This window comes from Arvicola amphibius, chromosome 15 (genome assembly GCF_903992535.2).
Source record: "Arvicola amphibius chromosome 15, mArvAmp1.2, whole genome shotgun sequence".
Taxonomy (NCBI): Eukaryota; Metazoa; Chordata; class Mammalia; order Rodentia; family Cricetidae; genus Arvicola; species Arvicola amphibius.
Genome location: NC_052061.1, coordinates 43,182,047 through 43,205,637, shown reverse-complemented (window position 1 = coordinate 43,205,637; position 23,591 = coordinate 43,182,047). Strand labels below are relative to the sequence as shown.

Here is a 23,591-nt window from a genome sequence, read left to right as displayed (position 1 = left end):
CTTGATGAATTCTGGGTTAATAAGAGACCCCTGTTTTAGCCAGGTGGTGGTGGCACACACCTTTAATCCCAGCACTTGGGAGGCAGAGGCAGGCAGATCTCTGTGAGTTCGAGGCCAGCCTGGTCTACAAGAGCTAGTTCCAGGAGGACAGGCTCCAAAGCTACAATGAAACCCTGTCTCAAAAAGCCAAAAAAAAAAAAAAAAAAAGAGAGACCCCTGTCTTTAAAAAAAAAAAATAGGTGAACAAGACCTGAAGAATGACATCTGAGGCTTTCCCCTTATACACACGTACATGTGTGCATGCATGTGTGTGCACGTACATACATGTATGTGCATGCAAGTGCGTGTGTGTACATGCACGTGCCATGCCAGCACATCAGCAATGCTTTCTCCCTGACACCTGTCTGGGCCGCAGCTCTAAGCAAAAGTGACTCACATTTTGTCTCTTTTAAGAGAAACAGACGACAACATGTCCCTCTGCCATCACCCCGACGGAGCGATCCAATTTCATCTGCTTTCATAATTCGTTGGACTTTGAAATTATCCAGCTCCTCCGGTCATTTTCATTCATACGAAGACGGTCCCTTCTCATGCTTTCTTCATTTCATTCATACAAAGACGGTCCCTTCCCATGCTTTCTTCATTTCATTCATACGAAGACGGTCCCTTCCCATGCTTTCTTCATTTCATTCATACAAAGACGGTCCCTTCCCATGCTTTCTTCATTTCATTCATATGAGGACGGTCCCTTCCCATGCTTTCTTCATTTCATTCATACGAAGACGGTCCCTTCTCATGCTTTCTTGGTTTTGCCAGCAGTATTAGCACCCAACTCGCAGTATGGATGATGACATGATTTTTGTTCTTGATTACATAGAAGCCAAACTGTGCAAATACCACTGTGCTTGCCTCCCCCTCTTCTCCTTCCCACTCCCTTCTTCTCTCCTTCTTATTTCTTATTTGTACAAAGATTTATTTATTATAGAGGGTCAATGCTTGTGCCATATGCATGTGTGGAGGTCGGAGGACAGATTTGAGGAGTTGGATATCACCATCCACCACATGGGGTCTGAGGATGGAACTCTAGTCACCAGGCTTGACAGCGGGTGCCCTCAGTCACCAAACACCTTGACAGCGGGTGCCCTCAGTCACCAGGCCACATTGTTGTACCTCTTTCTCTCTCTCTTTTTTCTTTTCTAGATAGACTCTCATTCTGTATTCACTGTGCACCCCAGGCTGTCCTTCTAATCCTCTTGCTCATACCAAGGGCTTGAATTATAGGTATGAGCCACTATAAGCATTCCCATTTATTTATTTTTTGCAATGCTGGGTTGTGGTTGTGAACCCAGGGTCTCATACATGCTAAGTTAGTGTGCTACCACTGAATTGAAGCCTCCTAGACGGGCTTAGCTGCCTATTCGTCTAAGAGGTAGAAACTTTAAAACTGAATCCCATTCCTACCATGGGCTGAGGATAGAATTCTGCCTCATGGAGAGTCAGCCTAATAAACCAGAGGATTCACCTTTGGAAGCACCCATTTGATGTTCTTGTTCATACGCACGGCAGGCTGTTTTCTTTCTCTGTCCTGGAAAAACTCCTCATATCTGAGACTGTATTATGGGTATTATGGGACAATTTATATAAGGCCAACTTTATCCAAGCCCGGAATTGGATAACTGTGTGCCCCCTACTGGTGCAACTGGGGATTGACTGTTTTTCTGTCCCCACTGGGAGGTAGGTGCCTCTATATCTGGAATGTCTTGGGGTAACAATTGTGCTGAGAAAATGCCAATACACAAGGAATCAAGAGCCTTGGGGAGGAGGAGATGCACACAGAGCACTGTGAGCCATTGGGAAGGTGATGCTGGGGAGTGCTCCAAAGCTGCAGTCTTTTGTGTTCGGGTGCAGAAGCAGAGGACCTAAAACAATGTTCCCCAACCTCCCTAGTGCTGTAACCCTTTAATACAGTTCCTCATGCTGTGCTGACCCCAACCATACAATTATTTTCGTTGCTACTTCGCAACTGTAATTTTGCTACTGTTGCGAATCGTAGGGTAAGTATCTGTGTTTTCCAATGGTCTTAGGAGACCCCTGTGACAGGTTTGTTTGAGCCCAAAGGGGTCTCCAGCCACAGGGTGAGAAACTCTGCTCGAGGTGAAAGGGACTGGGCCTGATGGAGCAGATCACACCCTGCAAGCCGCCCGCTCTCCTTGCTGCTCAGGGGTCTGAGGGAAGATGAGAATCCTGGAAAGCCCCACAGTGAGCTGGTCAGGAACAGCTGGTAAAACTTTCCCATCCAGGAGGCTTTTCCTAGGAGATGGTGGGTAAAAAGGACTTGTGGGGCCTGGAGAGACAGCACAGCCAGTAAAGATCTTACAATTCAAGCATGAAGACCTGAGTTCGATCCCTAGCACACACATAAAATGCCAGGCATGAGGCATGCTCTTGAAATCCCAGGACTGGGAGGATGAGACAAGAGGATCCCTGGAGCTCACTGGACTCATGAAGAACACCACCCAAGGTTGACCTCTGACCTCCACACACTTGCACACATGACACACACACAAATAAACAATAAAAAAGTACTTGTTTTCAAAGGACTGGCACTGACATTTTCCAAGACTTACCAATGCTGTTCCTATTTCTGAGGTGCTGCTGAGGTGTCACAATGTGGCCTCCCCTGACACAGAGAGCAGAGTGTGGTATGTGACATCTTTTCCTTTCAACTGAGACTAGCCTCAAAATCACTGTGTCAGAGGACGGTCTTGAACTTCTAACCTTCTGCCTCCCTGTGCTGGGTGCTGGATCACAAGTGTGCATTATCACATCCAGCTCATAATGGAGTGCTGGAGATCAAACCCAGAGCTTCACACAAGCTAGACATGTCCTCTCCCCACCGAGCGACACTCCCGGCCCCCCAACTTGCCTTTGCAAAGCATGGGAGTTGTGAATGCATGCGTGACTGCTGAAGCCTGTGTTCTCCTTGCCCCTCACAGTGTGGTCAGTCATGTGACTCACCAGTTCACCGCCCCTGGGGAGTTCACTGTGTTCGCTGAGTGTACAACCAGTGACTGGCACGTGACCGCTCAGAAACAGGTGGTGCTGCGAGACAGGAGGGAGCTACCTCACGTCACCGGGTGCACCAACCTCTCCGGATCTGGAGCCAGTCTTCTCTGTCAGGCCGTCTTCGGGAACCCTCTGTGGATTCAGGTGGATCTGGATGCAGGTGAGTCTGCAGGATGGAACAGGTTGAGGCAATGGGAGGATCAGTCTCCTCTGAATCGATCTAGCGAACTTGAGGCTTCAGTGCCTTAGCTACCATCTGTTCATTTATTTAATGCCCATGGTGTCTTCATTGCTCTAAGTGCTTGACCTGTAATGTCCCACGCTATTAACCTATAATAGACTCCATGTTAATTTGCCGGAAGCCAGAAGGTTAGTGAGTCATTGAGAACCCCCACCTCCTCAAGGCTCTTTCTGCATGTCCACAATCCCATCTGAGAAACAGGACCTCCGTACCACCTCCCACTGGGGGAGTTTCAATAGGAAGAGATGAGCCTGGGAGGGCTGCCAGCTGGGCCCAAACCCATCTCACACAGCCAATGGCAGCAATGAGTGTGGCACCATCCTGTGGCCGTGAGGCCTGGCAATAGTCAGCTGTACACATTGATAGAAGCCTGTCGACAGTTCTGGCTAGGGTCTACTCAGATGGGACACAGTGTCTTCTAATTACTTCAGAGGCCATTTTGATTGGTTACAACATCTACTTTGATCAGCCGAGGTTTCCACCCTGATTGGGCACAGCATCCATTCTAATTATTAGAGAAATCACTCTCGTTTGCCACAGTTTCCACTATTTCTCAGCACACCCGTCCTAGCTGGCTGGTGCTTAGAGGGTTTCCATTGCTATTTTAAGTAGCCGTCTCTTCTGTCTTACTCACAACAGCATTTCCCCACAAGCACAGTCCAGTTGGAGATCTGAGCTCAGCCCTGTTGACATAAATTATGCAACATTGATCTAGGATGATGGTGATGGTGATGATGGTAGTGATGATGGTGATGATGATGGTGGTGATGGTGATGATCATCAAATGAGGAAGGATCTGACTCAGTTTGACCTCCTTCACTCGGACAGAGACTTAATGGGACTATGACAGGCTATGACACAGCACTCATGAGATTTGTTTCTGCCCTTGTGTGCCTATTGCCTTATGAAGGCTGGTATGTGCAGCTGGGGTAAAGTAAAATAGTCTTTCATTGATTTATTTAGTCATTCTACAAATATAATTGCGTCAGCTCTTTGCCTGGTGTGGGGGAAGCAGGAATACAAATGAAATTTAAAGAGCCTGCTCCTCCAGGGTTTTATATTATCACCACCATCACCAAATGATCATCACCACCATTACCATCACCGTTATCATCAACACTGCTTCAGTAAGGATTCCTATAGCATCTAATTGGGGGATGACTTACAGTTTTAGAGGTTCAGTCCATTGTCATCATGGCAGGGAGCACAACAGCATGCAGGCAGATGTGGTGCTGGAGTAGTAGCTGAGACTCCTACATCCTGCAGGCAACAGAAAACTGACTGAGACACTGGGCATTATTCTGAACATAGGAAACCCCAAAGCCCACTCCTGTATGGATGTACTTCCTCCAACAAGGCTATAGTCACTCCAGCAAAGCCACACTTCCTAATACTACCACCTCCTATGAACTTATGGGGGCTAATTACATTCAATCAACCCAACCACCATCACCAAATGATCACCACCACCATTACCACCACCAATACCTTCTCTTCCTTCTCCTCCTCTTCCCCACTTTTTTTCATCCTCATCCAAATAAGAAAGGCATTTGGCTTGACTTCTGCTGAAAAGGATAGATACCATGTGGTTGCATGCATCGTCACATTTTCAGACAACTGCCGTGTTTGGCGTCTAACTAGGACAGTCATCTGCAGACTGCCGGAGAGGACCCACTCGGCAGAGAACAGGTTAAGTTGCATAATGATCGGTCCCAGGAGGTCATCAGTAGATGTTGAAGGAAACACATCCACCTGCTTTGGCTGATAATGAGACTTGAGGTTCATTCTCATGAACAAAATCCCCATGTCTGCCCAGAGACGTCTCTTTGTCAGCTTCCCACCCCAAGAGTGTCCCTGTCATTTAACTTCTATGATCAAGGGTATAAATAAATAAATAACAATGGGTCTGGGGCTGCAGCTTGGTTGGTAGAGTATTTGCCATCCAAGAAACCCTGGGTTTGATGCCCAGCACTATATAAACTGGGCATGGTGGTGCTTGCCTGTGATCCTAACGTTTGAGAGATTCAGACAGGAAAGTCAAGAATTCAAGGCCAGCCTCTGCTACATGGTGAGGTCAAGGCCAGCCTGGACTAAATTAGACCCTGTCTCAAAAATAAACAAAGTAAAAATAAGCAGAGTTGCGTGATGGTGGTGCACACCTTGAATCCCGGCATTTGGGAGGCTAAGGCTGGTGGAACTCTGAGTTCCAGGCCAGGCTGGTTTACAGAGGGAGTTCCAGGACAGCCAGGGCTAGTCAGAGAAACCCTGTCTTGAAAAAATAAAAAGAAAAGAAAACAATCAAAAAATAGGAAGACCCAGAAAGTTTTAAAAAAATTAAAAGTCACTTATTAAGTCAATGTTGAGAAATAATTACAGTTAGCATTTAGGAAATGTGGTCCATCCTTAGATATTTCTTTGGACCCATATCTTCATGTCTACCGCAGAATCTGACATCAGAGATCAGTCTGAACTCTCTTAGAATGCTAGCTGCATAGTTGGTAACAGGCTTCCTGAATTTCCCTTACCCCTCCTAGGAGCCGGGGTGACTTATGCTGTGCTTTCGGGTAATATAACTCTGGCTGAGTTCACCACGCAGAGGGGCTTGAGACCTTACAATCTGACTCTGGACAGAGACACCCAGGAGCTGCTGGGCCCTGGGAAGCACCATCTGAACATCCAAGCTGTGGCCAACAGCACCGCCTCTGCCCCCTCTGGAAGCATCACTATCCACTTGGTGGAGCTCCTGTGGGGCCTGCAGGCCTCCTGGGCTTCCGACCACGTGGAGCTTGGGTGCGACCTGGTGGTCAATGTCTCAGTGGCTCGTGGTACCCTGGAGGAGGTGACCATTGAGGTGGCAGGACTCAATGCAAACTTCTCGCAGAAGGAAGAGAGTGGTGGGCAGTCATCCGGGACCTACCATGTGGCGATTCCTGTTGAAGGTACTGGGGTTGGTAACTCCCCCTTCCAGGCCCCCCCCCTTTTTTATATTTCTGATTTGGTTCCATCAATTTTTCAGTCCTGGGTACAATGACGACTTACTTGGTGACCCTACCCGAGACCCTCCTCAGTAAAGGAATACATACTGTCTGCTACCCTTAGAGTTCCTAGCTGTCTGTAGGTGCTCTCAGCCTGGACGTTTCTCATAGTTTATTTTTAATTCATAGGGAATTTCATATATGGATATAATATATTTGATCATACTCGATCATCATTTTTCTTTTAGTCCCCTCCCAATGCCATTCCTTGTCACAGAGTAACATTCTCTACCTGAGATTGTTAAGTGTCTATGCTGTATTATCTATATTAAGTGTATATGTCTATATTAAGTGTCATGCTCCTTCACCTGTGTTTCCCCAGAGCCTTGCCCCAGGCCTGGTGTATAGTAGGATTCTTCAGTGCTTAAGAGGCCCTGAGATTCCAGGGTTGCCCTCAGGCAACCAGACAGGAGCACCTGGAGAGAGCTGTCTCCCTTGCGTCACAGAATTGTGACAATGTCAGTGACTCTTGTCCCTTTGCATTGCAGGCACCTTTCTGGTCACCGTGCGTGTGCGGAACGCTGTCTCAGACTTGAGCTCGGACGTGGGGAACATCACCGTCACAGGCAAGGCCTTTGTACTCTCAGGGGTCCAGGGCACTGAACCTGCCTGGAGCCAGACAGGGCTCTAAATACAGGGTCCATTCCACAGTCTCAGAACCCTCCGGGTGCTCTGGAGACACAGTCACAGAAAGTACCAGAAGAGCTCTGTGCTTAACGGTACTCCTCAGACGGTGCGGTGATCAGGCGTAACATTCATACGGTCTCAGGCATTCTAACAGAGAGACATCCGAAGAACATGAGGCAGGCTGAAGCCTTTGTCACCTCTCCTGTGATGGCCTGAGGGTGTGGCTCAGCGATAGAGTTCTTGCTTAGCACACAGAAGCCCTGAATGCCGCCCCCAGTGCTGCAAAACAATAACAAAAACATACAAGAAAAGGGCTGCGGAGGGGGCTCAGTGGGCAAGCTGGATGTGCAGGTGTGAGCACCTGCGGTCAGAACCCCAGCACTCAGGCCAAAGTCGGGTGAGGCAGCTGCAGACCTGCCACCCACTAACTGAGCCTTGTCATCTGTGGGTCTATCACCTGCATGGGGCTCTCCATGTTCCTAGGACCATTTACAAAGACATCTTAGGGCACATTCAGCATGATCTTCCTTCGTTTTTTCAGAGTTCTGTTTTCTTTTGTTCTGTTTTTGAGAGGAGTCTTACTGTATTGTCTAGACTTGCCCCCTCCTCGACCCCAAGCTGGGACCTTATATGCCACAACCCTTGCATGACTCTGACTTGACAACTTCTAACAATATTTTCTACTAAAGCTTAATGCTTGTTCTAATTTATGTTCACAGCCCCTTCCAGTCTCCAAGAACCATCTGGAATAAATGCTGAAGCAAAGAATGTGAGTTTCTTTAAAACATTTAAGTTCACAAGAAAAGACATCCAAGCACTGTGCTTTAAGTTTGGGGTTTGGAAAGTTTCTCTACTACCTGGCCCCACAACCGTTCAGTTCCAAAGAAATACACAGAGGCTTATAGTAATTATAAACTGAATGGCCAATTAGCTCAAGCTTATTATTAACTAGCTCTTACATCTTAAATTAGCCTATAATTCTTGTCTGTGTTTAGCCACATGGCTTGGTACCTTTTCTCTGTGAGGCATCCTCATCTTGCTTCCCCTGTGTCTGGCTAGTGATTGTATCTCTGTCTTTCCTCTTCCTAGAATTCTAGTCTGTCTACCCTGCCTATACTTCCTGCCTGGCTACTGGCCAATCAGTGTTTTTTATTAAACCAATATGAGTGACAAATCTTTACAGTGTACCAAGGTATTAACCCACAGCAAGGATACTAACAGGACTCCCAAGAGTCTCCAAGCTGTCCTGCAGTTGGAAAGAGGCCTAGAAATAGGTTCTCTAACTATAACAGGGTTAGGCTGTAAAAAAATAAGACACTGAATCATGTAGGTAGACCTCAGGAAATAGGTAGCACATTTCTGAAAAAAAAAAAGAGGTGAAATGGGAAATCATGAGGGAAATTAGAAAGTATTTCTAACTAAAATCCTAAAGGCAGTACGGTTAATCCACATTTGTGGCTGCAACCAAGGAGGCATACAGAGGGAAATTCTTAACCATTAGCACTTATTTTGGGAAACAGGCTCACATTCTTTCGTGTTTACGCCAGAGTCTTCAGTTTCTTCCCCTTGACACTGTTTGTGCACGTATTTACTGAGTAAGAAAGACCTACCGTGCAGCTGCAGGGTTCACGAATTGACCTTGGGGCTAAGGGCATGATGTGGGAAAGGCAGGTGTGCTCTCTGCCTTCGGGAAGCTCAGAGGCGGACACAGGAGAAGAAGGAAGGGGCTGAGAATTCTGTAAATGGCTACCCAGAGCCCATCATGTGTGCTGATGGCGATGGCCGGAGTGTGGTCTCCCGGATGTGCCCGGAGGTGACTTGAGGACTGAGCGGATGGATCAGTGGGTAAAGCTCTTGCTACAAGGTGTAAGCGGAACATCCACTCACAAGATGGAAAGTGGAGGCCTGTGAACTCGCGGGAGCTTGACAAAGGCCAGTTAGCCAGGCCTATGCAGTGGAGACGGAGAGCCTGGCTCTCAAACAAAGTGAAAGGTCGGGACTGACCCCTGAGGTGTCCTCTGACCTCCACACACTCATGGCGTGCACAGCCCATCAGAGGGCGCGTTCCTTGTGTTACTCCGGATCAAGGTGTGGACAAGAGGATCCATAGCTGAGTTGTTTAACAGGGCCCAGCAGCAATTACTCCCAGAGTTCATTGCGGTCCCACTGATTCCTCTCCGGGAACTGATACAGTCTCTGCTGTTACCCAGCCAGCACTCTCTCCTCTTCCTTTGGATGCTTCTGGGAGACCATCCCGAAGGAAGCTTCCCTGACTCTGTACAGGGAAGATGAGGCAACCCTGGGAATCAGATGCTAGCAAGTTCTCAGAGGGACAGAGACTAAGAACATGGCTGAAGGACATAGGCTCGTGACTTCCTCTGAGACTCGGCTGGCCCTAAGGCCTGTATTCTTTGCAGTTTTTCCTTTCTTTGTGCGTGCACATGCGTGAGCCTGCGGTGATCAGAGGCCACCAGGCGTTGTTCCTCGGGAGCCGTCCCCTTTGGGCTTGGTTTGGTTTTTGAGGCAGGGTCCCTTGCTATCCTGGAATTCATCACGTAGTCTAGTCTGGCTTGCCAGTTAGCCTCATTTCCCCGAGGCTGGCACTATGAGCACATGCCACTGCCCTCAGTGGGCTTGAGGGCTAAATTCGGGTCATCACCCTTGCAAAAACCTTACAAACTGAGTCCCCTCTTCTAAATCACTCAAGGAATTCTTACCCGATGCCTCCACCTTCCAGTCTCCCGCTTCCTCTAACTGAACCCCCTCTACCCAAGCACGGGGTGAGCTCTGAGTTCTAAGTGTCCTTTCATGTCCCTGTCTTTCCTATCCACCTTAAGGGCAACAGCTGGGTCTCTGTTACGGCATCTCCAGTCATTAGCACAGGACCTGGCTCACAATGACCTCTGTCCAAGCCTACACTGGAGACAAAGCTATGTACCCAGGGAATCTTAGGAAGAAACCCCAGGACAGAAGGCCATCCAGAACTTTCTCTGCTCTGAGCCTCACCCTGTGGCCTCTGTCAACACACACCGCTCGGGGGTGGAGGGTAGGTTGGCGGCAGCACTCTACAGTGAAACTGAACCATAGTTCATAGTTCATAGTGTTGTCTCACCCGTGGTTACGTCCTCTCCAGGGAGACGAAGGGGACAGGAAGGTGTTCACTGAGCCTGAACTGTACGTGGATCATTTTACAGACGTCACGCTGAGCTGGCCAGATGACGACCCAGACTTGGGCTTCCGCTGGTCCTGCGGTAGGTGGGGTACACTCTCCAGCCAGTCCCCTATCATTGATGTGTGAGCATCGTTGGGCTTGCCAATGCTCATCTCCATCGGTCAATCATGTCTTCTTCATCTGACACAACTCATGCCTGACACTGTCAACCTGTGTGTGCCAGAGTGTGAGCCACAGAAATGGGAGTGCAGGAGGAACAGCAAGCTAAGGAGGGGTGGTGGCCCCAAAAACGGGTGACAGGGCCATGAGGGGATTTAAAAACAGTAACACAATGTAAAAGCCAGCGTGCTTTGTTAATTGACAGCATGCGCTGGCAAATCCTGATAAGTCCCGTGACCATAAAGTCCTGCTCTAACAGAGTCATTCTCTCCTAACACACAACACCATAAACACACATACACAAACAAACACACAAACATTCTACACACAGTCTTGATCTTCTGTGGCTACTTTCATAACTCAAATTTCTAAAAATGGAGTAACTGAGGCTTATGAGACAGCTCAGCAGGTAAAAGTGCTTGCTGCCAAGCCTAACAACCTGAGTTCAGTCCCTGGAATCCCCAAGGTGAAAGGGAAAAATAGGCTCCTTCAAATGGTCCTCTGCCCTCCACATGCATCCATGACATGTGTGCTCATGAATATGTGTGGGCATGCACACAAACACATACAAACATGTGCATGTATGTATAGACGCATGTATGCATGCACGCATATGCTCACGCCCCTAAAACCAAAATAAAATGGGAAAACTGGCAGTTGGACACTGTGGCTCAGCCCTGCAACCCTAGCACTTAGGAGGCAGAGGCAGGAAGATCATCTGTTTGAGGCTGGATCAGGCTGTGCAGCCAGACCGGGTCTCAACAAAACTGAACCACCACCCCCAAAGCCTAACTAAACCACAAAGCCCATGGTGTGTCAGACTCAGGGGTGCTGTGCCTAAGTGTCTGCTGTCTCTCTCAGGACATTGCTGGGCTCAGTGGAATGACTGTGTGGAAGGGCAACTGCTCCACACAGACCAAAGGCGGCTGGTGCTCCCTACCTCCTGCCTGCCTCCGCTCAACTCTGCTGTCACCCTGCACTTGGCTATCCTAAGGGGCCAGGAACTGGAGAGAGAGACAGAACAGTGCCTCTATGTGTTCTCTCCCCTGGACCTCAGGCCTCAAATCAGGTGAGGCGTGTGGGCGTGTTCTTCATCGGGGGTGGGGCTTGCAGGACGGGTCTCACCTGGGCTCCCATAGGGACGGCAACCTGGGGGTCAGCAATAAATAGCATGAAGGGACAGCAGAGGTTGATGACAATGTCTTCATCCAGGGGACAGAGAGGGCCTCCCATAGGAGGTGGAGCTCAACAGAGACTTGAGGGAGGAGTGTGGGCAGGGGGAGAAAGAGAGAGGCAGGGTCTGGCAGGTCATGCCAGATTTAGGTCTTTGACCAGGGAGTCTCTAGGGAAAGCTACCTGTTTTAGGGTTTCTCTTGCTGTGACGAAGCACCATGACCAAAGAACAAGTTGGGGAGGAAAGGGGTTTCCTTGACTTACTCTTCCACAGCACTGTTCATCACGGAGAGAAGTCAAGACAGGAACTCAAACTGGACAGGGTCTTAGAGGCAGGAGACCATGGAGGAATCCTGCTGACCGGCTTGCTTCCCGTGACTTGCTCAACCTGCTTTCTTATAGAATCTAGGAGCACTAGCCCAACGGCAGCCCCACCCACAGTGGGCTGGGCTCTCCCTCGTGGATCACTAATTAAGAAAATGCCCTGCAGGGGGCTGGAGAGATGGCTCAGCGGTTAAGAGCCTTGCCTGCTCTTCCAAAGGTCCTGAGTTCAATTCCCAGCAACCACATGGTGGCTCACAGCCATCTGTAATGAGGTCTGGTGCCCTCTTCTGACCTGCAGGCATACACACAGACAGGACATTGTATACGTAATAAATAAATAAATGTTTAAAAAAAATGCCCTGCAACCCTAGATCTTATGGAGACATTTTGTCAATTAATGTCCCCTCCACTCAGAGAACTCTGGTTTGTGTGTCAGGTTGACTTAAGACCAGTCAGCATACTGCCCTACATCTCTCTGAGAAGCAGGGACATGGCCACAACTTGCTTTAAAACATTCCACTAGGCCGGGAGGTGGTGGTTCATGCCTTTAATCTTAGCACTCAGGAGGCAGAGGCAGGCAGATCGCTGTGAGTTCGAGGCCAGGCTGGTCTATAAGAGCTAGTTCCAGGACAGGCTCCAAAACTACAGAGAAACCCTGTCTCAAAAAAACCAAAAATAAATAAATAAACAAATAAAATTAAAACATTTTGCTGTCAGGATAGAAGGGACTTCAGGGAGATGGTTTAGCATTTTGTAGGAGTCAAGGCAGGAGCTTGAGGCAGCTGGAGCTGATAGCCAGGTCCCTGCCGAAGCAGATGGCTCACTGTAGTCAGAAACTGATTACAAAAAGAGAAAGCATCCTCCTTTAGGTGTGAATGAACAGGACTGAAGGAATGGCCCAGGTGATCATGCGAGACTGCGATAGGGTGGGGCAAGCCATCACTCCTAGGACTGCAGAGGTCAGAGGGGCAGTGACTAGAATTCCCTGTGAATGGCAGCAGGTGGAGCGGGACAGAAGATATGACCTTGATCAGACGGGACACCAGTTCTACCACATTAGCCTTTTGGTAAGCAGTGAAAAATAACCTCCTGGTCTCCTCAGATCTCCTGGGACCACACCAAAGCGTCCCACTGGCAGGACCCAAGCAGAAGCCTGAGGGTGGAAGCTGAGGTATTGGCTCTACAGAGAGAGCTGGAGAACGGTCTGGAAGGGGCTGTAGCCCGCCAGCATGCTTGTACTTGACAGACACTGACAAGAGGAGAAGGGAGTTTGGAGGACCTGGGGATGCAAAAGACAGGCAGCGGATGACCTCTCGGGTTCCACGGAGGGGCAGGACACTATCTGGAAGGCTCAGGGAGCTGTAGAGACGACAGCTTATTTGATAAAGGGCTGCACAGGCATGAGGACCCAAGTTCACATCCCTAGCACTCAAGTGAAAAGCCAGGCCATAGCACCATGGCTCTGTTAAGTCCAGGACAGGGGAACCAGAGACAGGGGGGGGGGGGGTCCCTAGGCTTGCTGGCCAGCAGGTCCAGCCAAATGAGTGACCCTCAGGTCCAGTAAGAGAGTTGTCTCAAACAATAAGATGAAGAGAGAAGGGAGCAATGTCAATCTCTGACCTCCATATGCATGTGCATAAAAGTACACACCACACACATACACACATACACACACACACACACACACACACAGAGAGAGAGAGAGAGAGGGAGGGAGGGAGGGAGGGAGGGAGAAAGAGAAGGAGGGAGGGAGGCGGGAGGGAGAGGGAAAGGGAGAAAGAGAGAAACACAACAGAAGGCCCTGGGATTTGGACCCAGACACACGGAGTGGCGTCAGCTGGGACCAATCATGCATGTCCTCCGAGCCTGGCAAGCTCACAGTGCTCTAGGGGTTCTGACATGTCGCTCTCAGGGCGGCTCTCATTATTCACCATATGTGTGCCACCTGCCACTTTTATCAACACCAAAGAGAATCTCAGAAGTTATCTGCCTTTATCCACTTCCTCTACAGCTGAGGAAACCAAGACTTATAGGTCCAGTGACTCACACAAGGCGAGCCTTCCTAAGTGACAGGGTCGGGACTGGAAGCCGGAGTTCTGTCCCGGCCTCCCCTCCACATCGCTGCAAGTGGAGTGGCCTGGGAACCTGGCTGTACCCTGACTCTCTTCACCTGCCCGCAGACCAAGGCTCTGTCCTGGTTAGGTTAGGACATTGGCGGCTCTTACTTCATCTTTCATGTCCCAAGCTCTCCACAGACTCGAGAACTGGCAAAAAAAAAAAAAAAAAAAAAAAAAAAAAAAAAAAAAAAAAGACTAAGCAAATGGTCATGAACGGGAGCTTTCTTTCTTTACTCTCTGTCCCTTCCAGCTGTGAGAACTGCCGGCCAGTGAAAGCCGACCAAGACGTTTTGCTCACAGTCACTGTGGGCGATGAAAGTCCAGTGGCCACGTTCAGCTGGTACTTAGATGACACCTCATCAGAGAAGGTGAGCTGTCACAACCACTCAGTAAAACTGAGTCCTCCGCAAGGACCAGTCTCACGTTGCATGCCAGGTCCTGAGCCAGGGTGGTCAGGAAGATTAGGGGACATGCTTCCAAGGGGCCCGAGGGAATTCTAACAGGTGAATGGATCCAAAGGAGCCAAGTCTGTGGGGAGGCAGATTCTGTTGCCCTCGGCCAAAACCACCTGCAGGAGTCTGATGGCCTACAGCTGATGAACAGGAAAGCCTAACAACCTGGCACCCATGCCCCAAAGACCTGCGGCACACCTCACATGACCGAGGTCCCTCAGGGCCATACCAGGAAGGATGCTTCTTAAAACTGCTTGCTCTCACTCCCTTCTCTGCCCTGTTTACTTGTCGGTTCCCTGGGGAGTTCACCCTCCATATGTGACTTGCTCTTACACTCCTCCTCAGACTCCTCCCTCCACTAGTGACCTGTACACACTCCTCCTCAGGCTCCTCCCTCCACTAGTGACCTGTACACACTCCTCCTCAGGCTCCTCCCTCCACTAGTGACCTGTACACACTCCTCCTCAGGCTCCTTTTCTGGGAATCTGACCTCAGACAAGAGACAAAGCTGGAGACTGACTATTTACTGACCCCAGGGTAGCAGAAGAGCCTGCCATTCATTCCTCAGAGAGAAGTCTGTCAGGCCTGGGGATGGAAGCCATGGGACTGAGGATGTCCAGGTTGCTACCCCACAGACTCTAAGGCCCTCGGTGCTGTTCTCTTTCAGGCTGAGCCCCTCCCCGATGCCTGCAGACTCAGAGGATTTTGGCCGCGCTCGCTGACCCTCCTTCAGGGCGACTCCTCCACGCTGCTACTGAACAGCAGCCTCCTGCAGACCTGGGGACCTGTTGTTCGGATCCGGGTCACAGGTGAGAAGTGGCCACCCTACCTCCTGTCTCAGAAACAAGACAGACTTGAAAAGGCTAAAATAAGAAGCTTCATGGACGAGGGTGCGGGCTTTCTACTTAGGAGAGTTCGGCAAAGAATTTGACTTCTGATTGCCTCAGTTTCCTCACGTGTAAAGCTGGGGTGACAGAAATACCCACCCTGGGTTGTTAGCACACAAGACGGTTGGTGGAATGCCAGTGAGGCAAGCTGGTCACCCTGTGTCACCCTGTGTCACCCTGTGTCAACCTGTGTTTCCTACCATAAGAAGCCAGAGTTACTCATTGAAAATCAGCCCAGTGCTCAAATAGAGAGTCACAAAACAAAGATGGCTACACTTTTTCTTTTTAAAATTCTTTTGATGGCTATGCTTTCTAAGAACACATTTTTTTTCCCTCAGTTTCCTGCTAGGACTGCAGGCAAGTACCTCTTGTGCTGCCTGTGGATTCTGTGTTTTTTTCTAACGCAGCCCACAGAGCACCCACAGCCAGACAAGCAGAGGCACTGGTTCAGTGGACGCTCCTGCCCCACCTCCGGCCATCTCACCGGAGTTAGGCTAGGGCGTTAGTGGTAACCAATTAAGATTCTCCTTTGCAGCTGGGTGGTGGCGCACGCCTTTAATCCCAGCACTCGGGAGGCAGAGGCAGGTGGATCTTTGTGAATTAGAGGCCAGCCCGGTCTACAAGAGCTAGTTCCAGGACAGGCTCTAGAAACTACAGGGAAACCCTGTCTCGAAAAACAAAACAAAACAAACAAGATTCCCCTTTCCTCCGCTCTAGCAGCCTTGTGTTCTTTTTGAACCAAGTAAAATGGCACATTGCTGCAGGACAGATGGGGGCTCATAGTTGAGGGTGTGGGAATGGAAAAAGACAGCTTCTGGGTAAGCTGCTTATGAAGTCACTATGAGGAAGTCATTATTGGTTCCACTTTACAGATGACGGAGGTCAAGTCCAAGGCCACTTGGACAGTAAATAGCAGAACCAGAATTCCAGCTCCATATCCGCCTGAGTCTCTCTCTCTCTCTCTCTCTCTCTCTCTCTCTCTCTCTCTCCTCTCTCTCTCTCTCTCTCTCTCTCTGCCTGTTTTCTCAAAGTGAGCCTCATGGACTTGCATTGGGGACAATTGTTAGATAGGAGTATTTTGGGGCCTACCCCAGAATCTCCAGAAAGATCAGAGGGTTCAGGGCTGCTAATAATCTTTGTTTAACAAGCTCCCCAGGTCATCCTGAAGAGGGGCTAAGTTTCTGGACACACAGTCCCCTAAGTACATGACTCTTCCCTTCCCAGCACTGACCAGCCATGCCTATGGGGAGGATACCTACGTGATTAGCATGCTACCTATACCGGAGGTGCCCGCCTGTGCGATCGTCCCAGAGGAGGGTACTGTCCTGACGAGCTTTGCTGTCTTCTGCACTGCCGCCACAGCCCCGGGTCCCCTGGAGTACTGCTTCTGTCTGCAGTCAGGTATCAGCTAGAGATGCTGCTCTCCCTCAGCCCCCAGGATCATCTTCTCCAAGAATGGAGATTAGCCCTGTCCGGGAGCTGCAGTAGAATCTATTCTAGAATGGAGAGACTGGCAGGATGAGGGACTCCGAAGTCTTGGTCCTCCCCAAAGCCCTGGCCCAGCCATCCCATCAGAAAGACAGCATCCAACAAGCCCAGAGGACACACTGACTTTGTCCCGGTATAAGATATTTGACAGGGTTAAATGGATGAAGAGACCCAACAGGTATGGACATACCTGTTCATAGTCTTATACACACCACACACTCACACACACACACACACACACACACACACACACACTCACACACACAAGAGCAAATGAGTGAGCCAGAGAGGGAGGCACTGCAGAGGGGGCACTGCACCCCTTTAAAAGTCAGGAGCTAGAGCTAGCTTGGAAGACAGGGAAAGATCTGGTTCATAGAACCTTCAACACTTTCATTGACCCCAATTTGTAAGTGGCAGCAGAGAATGACCATGTCCCAGGACAAGCAAATCTCAAAGAACTTTTTTTTTTTTTTACGTAGGTTCTCGGAGGGTGACCATCCAAAACCCTACCTATACTGCATGACACCCCACACGGTCAGCCATGCCAGTCACGACAACCACACCACAAAGAGCAGTGAACATGAAGAGAAGGGTGGTTGGGGCAGCTCTCTCCTTTTACTGTTCCATTTTGGTGGCTGCTGGTTCTCCCTGTGGCCCTGGGCATCTGGGGATCATCACAGGAGCTCTGTGTGGGCCTTAGTCCAAGTGAAACTTTCTTCCAAACTGAGGCATCAGGAGTGGTGCTGGCACACTCCGCAATATCCTGCCCCAGACACCACGCGACCTAAACAGTGTACTTTAACTGGGAAAGGTGGGTGGAAGCCCTTCTAGGGAGCGCCGTCTTCATTGGATGGCCCATCAAAGAATGCGCAAACACTGGGCTGTTAAGAAGGTCATGGCTGGGTCTGAGCGTGGAAAGGAAACGGACACCCAAGCGAGGCAAGTAGTCCCCTTTGTACTCAAAGGGAGAGGCCAGATCTCCCCCTTTGTCTCATCCCCCGTCTCACACAGGAGAGCAAGACGGCAAGGAAATGTGATTGGTCAGCGCTGGCTGACTGTTTAATTGCAAGTCAATAGCTCCATGATTGTCTGCACACTGCCTGCACGATGACTGGAGACTTCCGTGATGTGCGGGTCTCCTTTAAGAAACAAAAGATAGCCATCCATTCACTTACGTTTACAGCATACAGACTCCAGACTCCAAAGGCCACGCTGTGTTCTGGGTGCTAGGCTTGTAGCATTGGACACAACAGAGAAAATCCTTAACTTCATGATCATTAACATCTAGTGGCAGAGACAGCTGGCAAACCATGCCATGTACCAAGGGGGCATGGTCTGAGACATAGCAACTGGGAAGTAAGTTCTCTGTAAGTGCAGTGGGGCAGGTCGGTGGCAGAGTGATTGTCTGGAGGGCTTACACGTGGGAAGTGCCGGAGTCCACCCCCCACACTGTAAAACCAAACCCTGAACCAACACTGACACCAAGGGGGGTGACTTGTGTCTACAATCCCACCCAGCACTTCAGAGGCTGGAGTAGAAGGATTGCTGTGAGTTCAAGACCAGCCTGGGCTCCATGGTGAGTTCTAGGCCGCCCTGGACTACAGACTGAGACAATGTCTCAGAAAAGCAAACCAAGAACAACAGAACCCTCCCCTCCAAGCAAATACCAACAAACAAACAAACAAGGGGCTGGCTTGACGGCTCAGTGGGCACAGGTGCTTGCTGCTCTGGACTGGGACTTGAGTTTAACCCTCACACTCACATAAAGGTGGTAAGAGAGGACCAATGCCATGAAGTTATTCTCTGCCCTCCGTATGTGTGCCGTGGCATGTGGGTATAAACACACACATACCTCTCTCACATCACTCACATACACGCATAGCACACATCACGTACACACTTATGATGATTAAAGCAAACAAACAAAACCCACCCACCTAACTCATGTGGCTGATTCCGAAGGCCGTGGAGTTTTAGGGGCTGAGTTTCTCTTCTCCCTGCTGCTCTTCCTTTCTCTCCCCCTACTCCCAACCTTTTCTTTTTGTTCGTGTTTTAATATGGTTTTACCACATTGTAAAAACAAAAACACCAAAACCAAAACAAACCCGCCTGGGACTGGAGAGTTGGCTCAGTTGTTAAGAGAACTCGTTGCTCTTCCTGAAGACCCAGGTTCTATTCCCAGCACCTACATGGTGGCTCACGACCATCTGTAGCTCCAATTCCAAGGGATTCATCACCCTCCGCTGGCCCCTTTAGGGATCAGGCTTGCGTGTGGTACACATATATACACGTGGGCAGAACAACTATATACATAAATTAAAAATAAAATTTGGACTGGAGAAATGACTCAGGGGTTAAGAGAACTGGCTGTTCTTCCAGAGGCCCTGAGTTCAATTCCCAGAAGCCACATGGTTGCTCACAACCATCTATAGTGGGAGTCAATGCCTGCCTCTGGCGAGCAGAGGAACGTGCAGACAGAGCACTCATTTAAATAAATAAATTTTTAAAGACTAATCTTTAAAAAACTGTTTTAATTTAACCACCACAAAAAACAAAAACCCACTTGTAAACAGGGAGAAGGTCCTTCAATTTTTCATACACTTTAGGGTAATGATTCTACAGGTACAGAAACCAGTGGATTCCCAGAATGGCTGCCGTGCTGCCAATAACTGAGGCTTCTCTGGCCCTGTGACCAGGAGCGGGTTCTGCCCTCCTAACTGCTTCATTTCCACTCTGCCAGGTTCCTGCCTCCACTGTGGCCCTGAGCCAGCACTCCCTGCTGTGTTCCTACCACTTGGGAAAGAGAAGGATGGCTTTGTCCTGACAGTGGTCATCTCTGTCACCAATCAGGCAGGGGACAGACAGCAGATCCAAGTGGCAGCTAAGGTGGGTGGTAGCCATGGCTGGTGCTTCTTTCCTGGGAAATGCCTTCACCCAGCTGAACCTCAGGAACCACGAGGCTTGTGGAGGCAGCCGAGGGCCTGGGTGATGAATCGCCTATCCACTCATTCCTTCCACAAATATTTACCGAGTACTCACCTGCCGTGTGCCAAATCCTGAGGATACAGCCGCAGACACATGCCTTTGTATATCTTATGACTTAGTAGCCAGAGTATGGGAAAGTCCTGGGAGCAGGGGCGAGTTGGAGCAGAAGGGCGGAGATCAGAGGACTGAACTCTGGGCCGAGCCTGGAGAGGTCTCAAGAGAAGTTCATGGCTGGGAGGCAGGTGCAGGTGGGGGATGGGTAGGATAAAGAGGGCAGCTGGAGGTGGAGTGTGGGTTTGCCCCAAAGATGTAGTGCTGGAAACCATCAGCTGCCTGGTGCAAACGGTCGAGGTGCCCTCCAGTGCCCGAGAGCCTTTACGAGGCCTCCTCTGCTCCCAGACCCAGGACTTTAGGATCCAGTTTCTTGAACAAAGACCATTGAGTCTGTTTCTGGTTTCCTTGTCAGGTGGGCCGTGGGAACACAGGTAGTGACTATGTGACATTCCAGGCTACTGTGGCAGAGAGAATCTCCTCAGCTCTGCAAGATGAGCACAGCGGTGACCAGTTTCTACACTTTGTCAAGGCTGTGTCCTCTGAACTTAACCAGGAGGACCAGAGCCCAGGCTCTGGGCAGCTTAGAACGGAAACCAAACGGAAGGTGCGTGAAACAAGTCCTTTAAAATCTACAGGCGACTTCTTGGGGCGGGGGTGGGGCTCATGAATCAGAGAAGCCTTGAGTGTCTCCCAATGGTCACCGTCACTTCCTGCTTTAATTCTTCCAACAAGTGGCATAAAAGTGAAGAAGATATCTTCTTTATTGGTAACCCACTTTCTCTGCCCAACACCGTGGAGTCACAGCCTTCTGGAAGCTGAAGGGGATTCGAGAGCCACACTGCAGCTCCCTCATACTAAAGATGACTGGAGAAGGAAAGTGTCAGGCATGCCTCTGGAGGCTGAGAACTTTCTGGAGGCTGTAGGGGAGAATCTGCTCCTTAGTGTTTCCAGCTTCTAAAGGTCTCGTCAGTCCTAGGCTCCTAACCTAACCCCCTTTTCCGTGTATGTGTACGTGTGTGTGTGTGTGTATGTGTGTGTGTGTGTGTGTGTTTACATAGGCTCTAGGCAATGAAGCTTAGTCTTCATTCTTTTTTTGTTTGCTTTCGAGACAGGGTTTCTCTGTAGCTTTGAAGCTTGTCCTGGAACTCACTCTGTAAACCAGGCTGACCTCAAACTCACAGAGATCCGCCTGCCTCTGCCTCCTGAGTGCTGGGATTAAAGGCGTGCGCCACCACCACCCAGCTAGGTCTTCATTCTTGCATACTAAATATGTAAGTCATCAAGCTACCAACATCCCCTTACTACGTTTTTGAAACCCTCCCCTCTCCATGCATCCTCTTCCCACCAATGCACACAACATTGTACCACTCCCACCTGTAGCTGCCAAAGGATCTCCCCACGTGAAGGCGCTGGGCTGAACCATATCTTCAGAATGATTTTGTCAAAGCACCTTTTTCTTTTTCTTTCTTTTTTTTTTTTCTTTTCTGCAAGGCAACATGGTCACAGGTTTCAAAGATCTTTTGGCCATTATCCTGCCTGCCATGCCTCCAAGTCCACAGAATCCAGATGAGCCCAGTCATTCCTGGGACCCCAAATTCTCCTGCAAGGCCTTCATGGAGCCTTTGAAATTATCTTTCCCTTCCTGGCCTTTCTCCCTCTGTGCCAAGGTCAGAGAGCTTGTGCTGAGATCGCTGTCCATGCTCACCATTGATCCAGAGAACATGCAGAGGGTGCAGGGTTTGGCTGAGGCGCTGAGAGAGGTGACCCGCCGTAGCGAGGAGCTCACCTCGGTGGCTCAGGTGAGAATTTCCAGTGGCCGGGCTAGGCCAAGGCACACATTCCTCCTTGCTCTGGGTGTGGCAACCCATTAGATGGAAGAAGTCCCTCAGTTATTGTGCTGTCCTTCATGGGTCCACAACCTGCCCCAGTGCCTCACTCTGGGCTTAAGGCCCATTTGCTATCCACTTGTGGGCACCAGCGGGAGCACCTGTATCCTAGTCACCTTAGGTCCCAAGTGTGTGTTCAGATATGGCTGCTGACCTACTGTGTGTCAGCCTACCGCACAGCTGCTGGCTCCTGCCTTGCTAGCCTGGGGTCTCCCTGATTGCCACACTCCCCCCACCTACTCCCATGGCAGGGGAGTCACACAGTGACTCTTGGTGAGGAAACCCTGAACAGGACTAAGCCCCAGGTAGCAGGCTCGTACCCTCTGTGTTGACCTCTGACCCTTCCCTCTCTCACTTCCCCACTCCTCTAGAAAGTTCCCTAGGATCACCTTCGAATCAATCACTCACACTCAAACGTTTGCTTCAGGATCATCTTCCTGAAGGTTCACAGCCAAGTACAGCGTCCCCAGGGTTATGGCAGCCCAGGGTCAAAACGAAGTCACAAAGCCATGGAGAGGGAGAAGCACCCTAGTCCTGTCCAATTGCTCTGCTGGGAGTGGGGGGCGGCGGGATGGGGAGGGGGCACTCTCCTCACAGATCCCCTGCAAGACTGGAACTCTTCCAGGGCCCTGTGCTGTTGATGAGACACTTCCTGCGCCCACCGCGTCTGCTCATTTGTCTGTTTCATGCACACCCCGCTAGCCATCCCCAGCTTCCCACATCTGCGCATTTGTGCTTACATTAATTTGCTCATTCTACAAGTGCTTCGCGAATGCCTTTGTGTGGGGGCCACTGTTGAACTCACTCACACGTGGACCTGCCCTGGCGGTACTTCCAGGCTACTGGAGCACCTAGACATGAAACAAACAATCTCACAAACACATAAAAACATTGCAAAACTGGGATGGTGCTATGTCCAACTATCTACCGTCCTCCCACCTTCGCGTCCTTTCTGCACCCGCCCACCCTCCGTACAGGCATCCTCTCTGTCAATCTCTGACCCGTTCTCCATTCCCCCACACGGTTTTCATCACCCACCCTCAACTCACCTGTTGTCCACCTGTCCTCCATCTATCTGTCCTCTATCCATCATTTTCCCTGTATCCATTTCATGCCCCTAGCCAGGAAATGTTACCAAATGCCTGTTATGGCTTGGATATTATACAAAATACTCTGGGAATGACTCAGAGGCAGACCGGGTTACTCTCCCAGAAGAGCTTCAATCCCAGGAAAGAGGGAGGAGCCAGTTTGATGTCAGGCTGCTTATGTCAGGCCCTGGTCTACTTCTTCCCTGGCTTCGGCCTCCCGTGTACCACCAATTCCAGAACATTCCATACTCTCTGAATGGCCCATCCCAGGCAAGGACTTATTCTGTTTTTCCTTCTTTGGGTGAGGCCAGTGGGAGGCCAGTCAGGTCCTGCAGCATGCAGCTGAAGCTCTGTTGACAGCCAGTGCCAAGGTTCATCCTGAGGATCAGAGACGCCAAGAAGCCATCAGGGCCATGTTTCAAGCTGTGGGAACCGTACTGGAAGCTTCCCTCAGCCAGGGATCTGAAGAACCTAAGGAGGCCAACCGCAGCCAGGTGGGTGTCCTGGACCAGAGGCAGGCCCTCACCCACACTGTGTGCCTAGCCTGTGCTTGGGTTGCGAGTGGATCTTTCTCGACAGACGACAGATGCTGGACGGGTGCGTAGGTTACAGTGCTTCTTGGGAGCTGGGAGGAAGGTTCTCGAAAGCAGAGTGTGGGCAAGCACACAGAACAGGGCTACAGCACCCAGTGAACCCTGCCTGTCACTTGGAAGCCAAGTCATCCAAGCTCCTTAAGCCTGCTTCCCTCATTTGTAGCTGGAGCCAGTCTGACTCACCCCCATCCGCTGCCCATTGCACGGCTTATCTGAACCATTTTGCAAGTTTGGGGAGTGTCCT

General features: G+C 50.1%; 1 protein-coding gene across 1 annotated transcript in view; it reads left to right on the top strand.

Moving 5' to 3' along the window:
* Pkd1l2 (polycystin 1 like 2) overlaps positions 1-23,591 on the top strand; it is a 57,074-nt gene that overhangs the window by 6,344 nt on the left and 27,139 nt on the right. Inside the window, exons 4-16 of the mRNA XM_038312686.1 lie at positions 2,997-3,226; positions 5,842-6,246; positions 6,831-6,908; positions 7,689-7,738; positions 10,103-10,220; positions 11,162-11,369; positions 14,165-14,282; positions 15,034-15,175; positions 16,478-16,654; positions 19,482-19,627; positions 20,193-20,384; positions 21,448-21,579; positions 23,066-23,248. Of these exons, the coding sequence (XP_038168614.1) occupies positions 2,997-3,226; positions 5,842-6,246; positions 6,831-6,908; positions 7,689-7,738; positions 10,103-10,220; positions 11,162-11,369; positions 14,165-14,282; positions 15,034-15,175; positions 16,478-16,654; positions 19,482-19,627; positions 20,193-20,384; positions 21,448-21,579; positions 23,066-23,248 (2,179 nt within the window). The remainder of the gene's footprint in view (positions 1-2,996; positions 3,227-5,841; positions 6,247-6,830; positions 6,909-7,688; positions 7,739-10,102; positions 10,221-11,161; positions 11,370-14,164; positions 14,283-15,033; positions 15,176-16,477; positions 16,655-19,481; positions 19,628-20,192; positions 20,385-21,447; positions 21,580-23,065; positions 23,249-23,591) is intronic.